Raw genomic sequence first — 11,969 nt, 5'->3', positions numbered from 1 at the left:
CAATGATCCAGGGTTTGAGAAATACACGTCCAGTATGTACATGGTGATGCCTACTGACTACATGTTGTACAGTTTGACATATTTCACCAAACCAACCACTATGGGGGCTTTTTTTAATATTCACACCAGTATCAGTAACTTTGATGGTGTATTTTCATGGTATATGCTGCAAGCTTATGAATTTTTAGAGTAACACAGTAATAGGCATTTAAGAGTCAGGAAACTTTCAGTCCACTAAACAAAATAATTGGGTGTCAGGAAAAATTCTTTTTATGACCTGTACTTGAAAAATCTGAAAGGCAGTCTACCTTTAAGTTTTAAAGAAATATATTTATGCGTGCCTAAGCAGGTCAGTTATATACTCGTGCTTATGCTTCCACCCGGACATATTTTGTATTGCACACGCTTATGCATGCAGTGGTTGGCTAATGAAATGTAGCAAGTTTGACACAAGATATCACAAGTGTAATTCAGGCATTAGATGCTCGTATTTCCTTAACTCGTTATTACAAATAAAATACACAGCAGGATGTTTACAAAAGCGTTTCGTGTGAAGTCCAATACCGTTATCAAAGGATCCGACAGGTTTGTAACTAAATAGTACAGCGCGAACGGGTTAGCGAAGGCTGCTGATTGGTTGAGTCGTATTTGAGTCAGTGTACACTATCTTGGTGCACTACATAGGGTAGGACATTATGGCTTGTTCACGTTATGTAGCGCGTCATGTAGTCTGATAGGATGCTATTTGGGATTCGGCTCGCGGTCCAGTCTGTGAGGCTGCCACTAGTTTAGCTTTGTTGAAATAGTACGTGTATATTCTGATTCAGTCGTGTTTTATTGACATTTGTTTGTTTACGGATTTTTGTTGCTGGTTAAAACATATCTGGTTGTTGTTGACGCGACGAGTGGGACGTATAGCCAAAAATTTCATCATTTCAACATTATAGCAGAATTTCATTCGACCTCCTAACATATTTAGTTGTGTTCCTTCCAAGATTTCTGTTTGTTTTTCCCTTTCTTCTTCTTTTCTAAAGTTATAGAAATACATAAAAACCTAGTGTTCCTTCTTAAAAAGCTCATGAGTTCAAAATTACAACTAATTCAGTTTTACAGTAATAAATAAGGAAACAAGGAATAAGCTATTAACACTGCAGCACTCATCTCATTATCTCTAGCCGCTTTATCCTTCTACAGGGTCGCAGGCAAGCTGGAGCCTATCCCAGCTGACTACGGGCGAAAGGCGGGGTACACCCTGGACAAGTCGCCAGGTCATCACAGGGCTGACACATAGACACAGACAACCATTCACACTCACATTCACACCTACGGTCAATTTAGAGTCACCAGTTAACCTAACCTGCATGTCTTTGGACTGTGGGGGAAACCGGAGCACCCGGAGGAAACCCACGCGGACACGGGGAGAACATGCAAACTCCACACAGAAAGGCCCTCGCCGGCCCCAGGGCTCGAACCCAGGACCTTCTTGCTGTGAGGCGACAGCGCTAACCACTACACCATCGTGCCGCCCTGCAGCACTCATTATTATTGATATATAATTTTAATAACATCAGTCTTTTGGACATCCTGCGGATACCTGCAGTATGTTTACACTCTTGTGGACATGCTGTTAGAGGAAATTAATCAACAAAGGACTGGTGTGATGTGGAGTTAGGTGTTACTGCACCCAAATTCATTATTTTCCAATAATGTCACATCCCAGGATGTTTTATTACTCTCGTACCACACTGGTTTGCCGACAATTTACATTTTTCAGAATGTCAAATTACACTTTTATCCATTTACAGTTGTTTTAATGTTGTGGAAAATCTGCGAGACACACCCTTAATGTTTTGAGCAGCTACAAACACTTGTCCACTCAAATGTCTCGCTTTTTTCTTTCTTTTGAAATTAACATGACAAAAAATGCAGCTTGACTTGTTCCAGAGAAACCAGAAAACTCGAACCCCTCTGTCCTGATCACGCTCACACTGGAGACTTCTTCCATTAATATTTAATAAACATCTTGTATAAAGCATCAACTTTTTTTTTTTCCAAAATACCAGAGCATATATAATCTGTTTATTATCAGATGTAGATTGTGTGGAGTGTTGGTCATGCCAGACCCTGGGAATTAGTTGTTACTATAGAAACAATAACGTATTAGAATGAGTGCGTTAATATAAACCTGTTATAGAACGTTAATCCATTCTGTCTAACACACTGTGGTATCATTTCCATTAACAGCAGGTGTGTTGTGATTCGTAAAAGTAATAAGTAAATAAGAAAAAAGAGAATGAGATGCTGGAGTTACATCATGTAGTGCTTGCTGGCCTCCAGAAAGCATTAGCATTGGTTTCATTTCCTCAGTCATACATTTAAAAAGGCATTTCTTCCCTCTTTCATTCATTGTCTATCCGACAGGAGGAAGCTGAGAGCGGACGTCTCCGCTGCGTTTTCGTCCCTGTCTGCTGATGACCTCAACGAGCTCATACCGAACAAAGAAGAGCTGAACGTTGTAAAAATCTATGCACACAAAGGAGATGCTGTCACTCTGTATGTGCTCCATAGGAACCCAGTGTTCTTCCAGCTGGAGAAACAGTTGTACCCAACAGGTATAATACTTCTACAACAGATGATTATTACTGTACACTGAAATAATGTTTAAAAAAGAACAGGTTTGGTCATGCTGTGCTACCTTTTCCAACTCTCTTTAAAAATAGGAAAAAGTCTCCAGCATAGTAGTTGACAAATGCTCGGACTGTCTCCAAGTGTTGATTAATAAAGCATATTTTATTTAACATGATTGCTTTTGTAGACATTTATTATAGTGCATATTGTTTTAACGTTACTATCCTACTTTATATATTAATACAGTTACTGCTGAAAATCAGTCATGTTTGTTTTTTTTAAATGTGCTCATCAGTATACACACTTTGGCGTTATCCTGATCTGTTACCCGTCTTCACAACATGGCCTCCAGTGGTACAGAAATTAACTGGTGGGGCAGGTGAGTTTTTTTGTGGAATCATTAGCAGTTTATGTGTGTGTGTGTATGTGCACGCGCACGTGCTTATTTGCTTTACTCCATCTTAAACAGATCTAATGCTGCCAGGAGTAGTGGTGTCCTTAACAGGTCTACCAGACCTAAATCAAGGGGACAGCTGTGCTGTTAATGTCGTGTCAAACAGGTAAAGACCTGCTTACAAATCACACACACACACACATCATGCTGTCATTAAAACATCAACCAGTCGTGTCCTTATTGTCTTGTTACTCCTTGCTTAGTTATGCATATTGGAAGGAAATATATAAATAATGGCAGCACAGTGGTGTAGTGGTTAGCACTGTCGCCTCATAGCAAGAAGGTTCTGGGTTCGAGTCTAGTGGCTGACAGGGGCCTTTCTGTGTGGAGTTTGCATGTTCTTCACGTGTCCGTTTGGTTTCCTCCGGATGCTCCGGTTTCGCCCACAGTTCAAAGATATGCAGGTTAGGTTAATACCCAGCCACTGGGGTTGTACAAGACAGTGCATACTTGGTGCCAGTCCCAAGCCTGGATAGATTGTGGAGAGTTGCGTCAGGAGATTAGTGTGAGCTAAACTGGTTATTAACCTTCTGAAAATAAAGTCGTTAAAAAAATTTATATATAAAATATGTATATTTAAAAAAAAAATATATATATATATATATATATATATATATATATATATATATATATATATATATTTTTTTTTTCCTTCTTCTAAGATTCAGCATTGTGTGCTTTCATGGACACTTCTCTTTGGTTCTTGAAAAAGTCATACAAGCGCATCTTTGTTCGAAAAAAACAGAACGTGTATGTGTGTATATACACTATATTGGCAAAAGTATTCGCTCACCTGCCTTGACTCACATATGAGCTTAAGTGACATCCCATTCCTAATCCATAGGGTTCAATATGATGTCGGTCCACCCTTTGCAGCTAGAACAGCTTCAACTCTTCTGGGAAGGCTGTCCACAAGGTTTAGGAGTGTGTTTATGGGAATTTTTGACCATTCTTCCAGAAGCGCATTTGTGAGGTCACACACTGATGTTGGACGAGAAGGCCTGGCTCTCAGTCTCCGCTCTAATTCATCCCGAAGGTGTTCTGTCGGGTTGAGGTCAGGACTCTGTGCAGGCCAGTCAAGTTCATCCGCACCAGACTCTGTCATCCATGTCTTTATGGACCTTGCTTTGTGCACTGGTGCACAGTCATGTCGGAAGAGGATGGGGCCAGCTCCAAACTGTAAAAACAGTCTGCATGCCTAGGTGCTTGATTTTATACACCTGTGGCCATGGAAGTGATTGGAACACCTGGTTCCGATAATTTGGATGGGTGAGCAAATACTTTTGGCAATATTGTGTGTGTGTATATATATATATATATATATATATATATATATATATATATATATGTAGGTAGGTGCAATAGGCTTATTGAATCAGTCTCATGTAAAAAAGGGATCAGTCTCATAAATTCATTAAGTGTCTAATAGTTTATAGCTAAACTATTAAAATCAATGGAATAACTTAGTGATGCTGCTATAGTTTTCGTGAGTATTGTAGCTCTAATGTAATACGTTTACTCTAGATCTATAACATTCATAAACAACCAAATGGGCGAAGGCAATTAGAATACTTGTTGGCAGAGGTTGGCACTCAGTGAATGTTGTAGCACAAGACAGGACACCGTTTACTCCAAAAGTACCATTTATTGAAATAGCTAACACGAATTAGCAAACTAATACTGATCAGATATAGCAACAATAGCAGCCAAGGAATAATTCAGTATAAATGGTGATACAATGTATACAAGTAATAATCAGTAGTGTATAAAGCAATAGTCAGTAGTAAGTGGAATAAAAATCAGCAGTGAATATGATGATAACAAAGGCACTAATGGTGATCAGAAGTAATGGACTATATGCAAGTGTTATAGTGTAGGGAACAAATGAGTGTAAGGGCGAGTGAATGTTAAAATGTGAGAGGGAAATCACGTGTTTGTGTGTCTGTGTGAGTGTAGGCGTGTGTGTGCAGCTGCGCACTAACGAGATGAGGAGGAGCTATGGAGAGAGAGATCGTGCGCAGGCGCATGACAAGTAGGAGGGGAGTGAGGGAATGAGGCTGTGCGCGGCACGCAGGCGAGAGATAGGTGTGATATGTGAATGTAGTGCGCGAGCCTTTGTGCTAGGCACCACCTAAAGGGGGGATGGGCAACAAGGAGAGCGCACGAGGGAGAGTAACAAAGGATCTGTAACTTAAGAGCTAGCCTCAACTAGGCCTTAAACCCAAACTTCTACCCAACCCTTAGCTACTCCTGAAATCCCAATGTTGAGGGGTGTAGTGCGACGGAGGGAGTTAAAAAGAGAGAGAGAGAATGCATGCACGAGCTAACTAATACGAATAGTTAACAAAGCAAATCAAACAACACACGGTCTAAGACCGACTTTCATGTGAATGAAAATGCGTACATTTAAACCATGAATGAATTCAAATAAACAACACTCTTCGCATTAACTAGCCACAGCTAAGACTAACAATTGCCCAGATGCCAGCCTTACTTGAGATCGCTCTTGCTTGGCGACCGAAGGTGCGTTGTCTGTTATTCGAAGACAGCGCGGTGCGCAGATCCAGGGAGAAAACAGTTCTGTTCCTTTTGCTTTTACAGCTCGTCGGCTGAGGCGGCACGGTGGTGTAGTGGTTAGCGCTGTCGCCTCACAGCAAGAAGGTCCTGGGTTCGAGCCCCGGGGCTGGCGAGGGCCTTTCTGTGTGGAGTTTGCATGTTCTCCCCGTGTCCGCGTGGGTTTGTTCCGGGTGCTCCGGTTTCCCCCCACAGTCCAAAGACATGCAGGTTAGGTTAACTGGTGACTCTAAATTGACCGTAGGTGTGAATGTGAGTGTGAATGGTTGTCTGTGTCTATGTGTCAGCCCTGTGATGACCTGGCGACTTGTCCAGGGTGTACCCCGCCTTTCGCCCGTAGTCAGCTGGGATAGGCTCCAGCTTGCCTGCGACCCTGTAGAAGGATAAAGCGGCTAGAGATAATGAGATGAGATGAGCTCGTCGGCTGAAGATCTTCGGTGTCCTGTCGGTCATCCGATGATCTGGAAGGAATCTTGCTTGTAGTTCGTCGGCGTTGTGAAAGGGAAAAGGGATCCGGTCGCCTTTTCTCTTTTAAAATACTGCGTGGGCTGCAGTAACTAACCGGTTCAGTTATTATTACAACTGTGCGAAAATCAAATACATTGAACTTTAGCTAAAGGTCCGGTATCAATCGCTCGTTCTTTGTTCTTCTTTAGCACAGATGCAACGACGTCTCTTTCACGCGTGGGGATCCACCACCAGAGAGAAAGAATTTCAATTCCACCACGGGTTTTAAAGCACAGTTGTGTCGTCACTGTATTTGGTATCCGGTATCATCTCTATATCCAATACCATTACAGTGAGTGTGAGAAGAATGGGCAGAGAGAGAACATGGCATCAAGTACAGGGATTGTTGTGTTCAATGCTGTAACAGTGAAAGGGGAGAAAATGGGTCATAAAGTGAAGCAGGGAATTGTGGGTACTATGGCTACAGAATGACAGCCCCCTACATATATAAGCCATGTACGACGAGATTGAGTGGAATAACTGTTTTGTTCTATCCACATTCACTGGATTTTGAGAAGCAGAGCATTTTATTTTAATTTTTCACAAATTTGATAAATTAAAAACTTGATACAAAACATCTGACAAAATCATTTCCGCTTAGAATGTAAACAAACCGGCACAATGACAGTAGAAATTTGTGAAAAATGCGATAATAATAATTCTTGTAAAAAAATTTTTCTTACCATCAAATACTTTTATTCCATATTTTGTTGCCTTTTTTTGTATTTTTTAGAGTTTTGTTTTCGAGTAGAGTTTTTATTTCGTCCTTGGTTGTTTCAGCAACACCCTCCGCCATTTTGTTTTTTTTCTACTCACGGTATATGAGCTGATAGCCTAGTAGTAGAGTCGCCAATCAGAGCATGTGATTGTTCATACCCAGTGAATGTGGATCGAAAAAAAATATATACAGGGCCTGCCACAATTATTGGCACCCCTTGTAAAGATGAGTAAAAAGGGTGAGAAAAAAATCCACCTTTTGGTGAAGTCGCTTCATCTCACACTGAAAAAAAAAATGAGAAAAGTCCAACCTTTAATTGAAAGAAATTCATTAAAAGAAAAACAAATCCTTCCCCAGGAAATAATCCTTTTCAGCAAAAACACATGTGCCACTATTATTGGCCCCCCTGGAAATGATAGTGAACACAATGTGAACAGTGAAGCATGTTTCCCGTTTAATTTGTACAGTATTTTTTAGTTGATTGGCGTGTGTAGGAACTTTCAAGCTGTAATCCACGACATCCTGATTAACTGGGGAACAAATATGAAGTGCAGCAGAGACCAACTTCCCTTCTATCATCATGGGAAAGATAAGAGAACCCACAAAGCAAATGAGGGAGAAGTGTGTTAACCTTCATCAATCTTTATAAGGGGTGCCAATAATTGGGGAGAGCACTGTATATATGTATATTTATCACTTGCATTTTAACAGCTATAAATAGTCATCTCTCTTGAGGTGAATAAGATGCATGTTAAATGTTAAAAAAACTGCAGGTTACTGAAAATGACAGTCCTGTGTCTTTTACCAGAAAATATCCTGCCTGTTATAAAGCACTGAAGACTCCTTTCTAAAATGTGCCATTAGTGATTCTACACTTGAATCCCTTTATTATTAGGCTTAGATTAAGGGGATTGTCCACCTGTGAATGCGCTATTGCGTTTAAGAAGCAGCGCGTTCATATAAAATGAACAGAAACTGAATCAACACCCTCTGACCAGTCGGTTTTGCTTAGCGCTCACAGGTGGTGTTTATTTTTCAGTGTCAACAAATCATTTTGTGTGTTTGTACTGTTGCAAATAGCACAAATCAGGCAGGAGGTGCAGATCAGGTAGTGAGCACTCCTGCAGTGTGTTCGCATGTAGTTAAAGGTGAAAAGATGAGGACTGAAAATGAAACTACCCAGGTGTTTCATGACAGTTTTTGTGGATCATTTTAAAACTGTTTTCTTCCCAGTAACCTACAGAAAGTTTATACGTAGTGTGTAACAAACCGTGATCAACAATAATTGATCTTAAAATGTAATATTGACACTTGTGTAGATGAGAAGTTTGTCTCTTACTTGGGTTTTGCTCATGAAGGTGTGTTTTATTTGAGTGTTGACTGTTCGCTTGGTTACACAGAGCTCCAGTCGCTGTGGGTACGGCGGCCGTGTCGAGCAGAGAGATGAGGACCAGCGGGATGAAGGGAAAAGGAGTAAATGTGTTACACACGTACATGGACCAGCTGTGGTACGAACCTTACAAACATGCACACACTATTCTTAGACACAACAAAATTTTGGCCACCAAAATACACCCACAAATTACAATACGAGGGTAAGTCAAAAAGTTCTAAGACAAATTTAAAAAAATCTTACTTTATGAAAAAATAACAAAGCTATTTCTCTACATATCCTCCATTTAAGTCTAAATACTTATGCAAGTGATGTTTCCATCGGAGAATTCTTTCTTTATAGAATTCTGGGGGATGTCTTTCACACCTTTTGAAATTATAACAACTGTCTTAGAACTTTTTGACTTACCCTTGCATTATCAATAGTGAGTGAGTAATGTCTCTCTCTCTCTGTCTGTTTCCTTCTCTCTCTCTCTCTCTCTGCCTGTGTCTCTCTCTCTCTCTGTGCCTGTCTCTCTCTCTCTCTCTCTCTGTGTATGTTTCCTTCTCTCTCTCTCTCTGCCTGTCTCTTTGTCTGTCTCTGTTTGTCTCTCTGTCTTTCTTTGTCTGTTTCTCTCTCTGCCTGACTGTCTGTCTCTATCTCTCTGCCTGACTGTCTGTCTCTATCTCTCTGCCTGTCTCTCTGTGTCTGTTTCTCTCTCTCTCTTTTTACCTGTCTCTGTCTTTTTCTCTCTCTCTCTGCCTGTCTCTGTCTGTCTGTCTCTCTTTCTGCCTGTCTCTCTGTGTTTTTCTCTCTGTCTCTGTCTCTTTCTGCCTGTCTCTCTCTCTCTCTCTCTCTCTGCCTGTCTCTCTTTGTCTGATTCTGTCTGTGTTTGTCAGAGGTGGACAAAGTACCCAACTTCATTACTTAAGTCAAAGTACAGATCCCACTGGTCAAATGTTACTCCGATGCAAATGAAAACTGGTCAAATTTTTACTTAAGATAAAGTACTGAAGTACTTGCTTTTAAAAATACTGAAGTATTAAAAGTACATTTTCTGTCAACGCATTGTTGTATTATTGCCACAACGCTGACAATACCTAATGCCTCTGAAGCAACCTACTGGATTCACAAAATGAACGCATGCTGTGCCATCATGGTGGTTTAACGTTAAGCTAGCTAGTCAGTGAAACTCCACCTGACATGCTAGCAAACTCTTTCAAACTCAAAATCATACTGGGTAGCTAACGCTACTAGAAAAGAAAGATTTCTACATTCTGTTTATTTGGCAAGATTATGCTAAAACATATTTCTGAAAAGACTTCAGATAAGTTAACGTTATTCATGTTAAGCCTAGGTCACAACCGGACGTACGATTTTTTGGCCGTACGATTTTTGGCATTTCCCAAATCGCTGCGTTTTTTTTGTTCGTGGAGAAAGACGCACGTTGGCCATAAGTTTGTCTTGCAACCTGAAAAAAACGTAAGCACCCGTAGAATTTGTTTGACATGACAAAGAACCTCTGCGGCCAGTCTACGGCTCGAAAATCAGCACGTCACACACGCGTCCTCCGTGTGTTTCACGCGCGCCCTCCGTGCGTTTCTTGCGTTTTTTGCACGTAGACCGGCCGTAGGAGCACGTACAGCCGGTTGTGACCGAGGCATTAGCATAACTCCATTTTTACATGCTAACTAACAGTGTCCAAGTTAACTAGCTGTGTGTTAACGTTAGCCGTGGACAAGGCTACGGCAACTTAGGCAAATCCATAGAAAGTCATTTGACTAACCAGACTGCATAGCTATTGTAACATTATTGCTAGCTCTAAAAGCACAGACAACTTCACTACAAGCTTTCTCTTGGAATAAAACGTTTATATACCTCAATATGCTTCCGCAGGTTGGACGGTGAGTTTTTGTAGGCCGTGATGTGGTTCGTTTTCAGCAAACAAAGCAAACATTTAAAATTAAATGAATCTTTAATTCTTTCAGAAAACTGAAACATGGGTTCATGGGCCATGGGTGCGTGCATTCCCCGGAAGAACCGCCTCCTTCCATTCTGCCATCAACTGATCATGTTCAAATAATGCTGCTGAGAAATCACTGAACTTGATTTTATACAGTCTATGGACGTGACGTGACCCTAGTGATTACTGACAGGCTGTCTCAGTGTCACCTGCGAAAAAACCAATCACGTTTTAGAAAAGAAAAGACAAAAACATCCACTTTCTAAGCTGCTTCATGGTAATGAGGACCTTGATAGAAATGTAGTGGCATGAAAAGTAGGATATTTTCCTTTCAAATGTAGTGAAATTAAAGTCACAAGTTTCCAACAAAATTAATACTCAAAGTGTACTTAAGTACTGTACTCAAGTAAATGTACTTCGTTACTGTCCACCTCTGGTGTTTGTCTCTTTCTCTGTCTGCCTGTCTCTCTTTGTCTGTCTCTGTGTTTCTCTCTCTCAGTTTTCCTGTGTCTGTGTTTGCCTCTCTTTCTGTCTCTGTGTCAGTTTCAGTTGGTCTTTGTCTCTATGATTCTGCCAAATCTCTGTCTGTCTCTTGTCGTCTCTGTGTCTTTGTCTGACTCTGGTCGTATCTGTGATGGTCAGACTTTGTGAAATTCTGTCTGTCTCTGTCAGTGTCTGTCTATCTGATTATCTGTCTGTCTGTCTGTGTTCTTTTCCACTGTGCTGTTTATGCTGGGTTCTCCTCTACCAGGCACAGATGCTCTTTAGGTCCTTTCATATCATGACTCTACATATTATAATATTTGAAAAATACCTCACAAAATCTTATTTCCCATTCCAGCAATGACGTGTATGTACATTTAAACTTTAGTCTTTGCGATGTGTTGTGGTTTGATATGCCAAGCCTCCATTTAATTCCCTCGTTTCTTCCACAGGGCTTTCGGGGATAAGACCACTCCTCCTGTCATCCCAGTCACTGACCCTTCAGTGCAGGCAGAGGCAGACCTGCACGGAGAGGAAAGTGAGGAAGAGGGGATTGAAGATTTGACTCAGGAGGGCGAAGGACAGAATGACTCTGGGACGGCTGCAGTGGAATCATCCTGTCAGACTCTCCAGGATCTCAGCATCCGAGAGGGAGAGGAGGAGGTGCAGGGAGAACAGGAGGATTTGAGATCTCCACAAGGCAAGCTATCACAGCATGCATCTGTTATGTGTATTCATCTCTTTCTGTTGACTTTCTAATCACATCCTCTTTCACACGAATGCTTCAAAGAGCACCAGCCATCACAGACAGAGAGACTGGAACACATACCCAAAATCTAGTTTCATCACCTTTTATTTCACTATTTCAAAATAATACTGCAACTGTGTCTCATCTGGACGTAAAAAAGTCTTTTTCTGTTTGTTTTCTCACAGTTTGGGAATTTCGAATCATATTGAAAATGAGCGCCGTTAAATTTTACATTTGCTTAAAAGTGGAAACTAGAAATGCTACTCCACAAGGTTCAGACAAATCCCAAAAACATTTATTAGCTCATTGGCTATGAGGTCGATGACCTTTTGGCGATGCCATGGCGTGGCGTCTGTCGTCCACAATTCAGTTAAATCGTATCTCCTCTGTCAGTTCTCCACAGATTTCCATTCCGATTGTTTTGTTTGAAAGAACTCGTCACTCATCACACACAAACCTGTGGTCGTTGTTTTGACAAATTTTTTGCTTATGAGTTAGTAATTAGGCCAAATTAACCAATTT

At 40.9% G+C, this 11,969-nt stretch overlaps 1 protein-coding gene across 2 annotated transcripts in view; it reads left to right on the top strand.

The window, feature by feature from the left end:
• The first annotated feature begins 409 nt into the window (after positions 1-409).
• eif2d (eukaryotic translation initiation factor 2D) overlaps positions 410-11,969 on the top strand; it is a 52,210-nt gene continuing 40,650 nt past the window's right edge. For both annotated transcript variants that reach the window (XM_060931459.1, XM_060931460.1), the window contains exons 1-6: positions 410-585; positions 2,422-2,612; positions 2,924-3,007; positions 3,098-3,188; positions 8,282-8,389; positions 11,152-11,399. In XM_060931459.1, the coding sequence (XP_060787442.1) occupies positions 530-585; positions 2,422-2,612; positions 2,924-3,007; positions 3,098-3,188; positions 8,282-8,389; positions 11,152-11,399 (778 nt within the window). In that variant the 5' untranslated portion in view covers positions 410-529. The remainder of the gene's footprint in view (positions 586-2,421; positions 2,613-2,923; positions 3,008-3,097; positions 3,189-8,281; positions 8,390-11,151; positions 11,400-11,969) is intronic.

The sequence above is a fragment of the Neoarius graeffei genome, chromosome 10, assembly GCF_027579695.1.
Source record: "Neoarius graeffei isolate fNeoGra1 chromosome 10, fNeoGra1.pri, whole genome shotgun sequence".
Taxonomy (NCBI): domain Eukaryota; kingdom Metazoa; phylum Chordata; class Actinopteri; order Siluriformes; family Ariidae; genus Neoarius; species Neoarius graeffei.
This window is presented reverse-complemented; position numbering and strand designations above follow the sequence as displayed.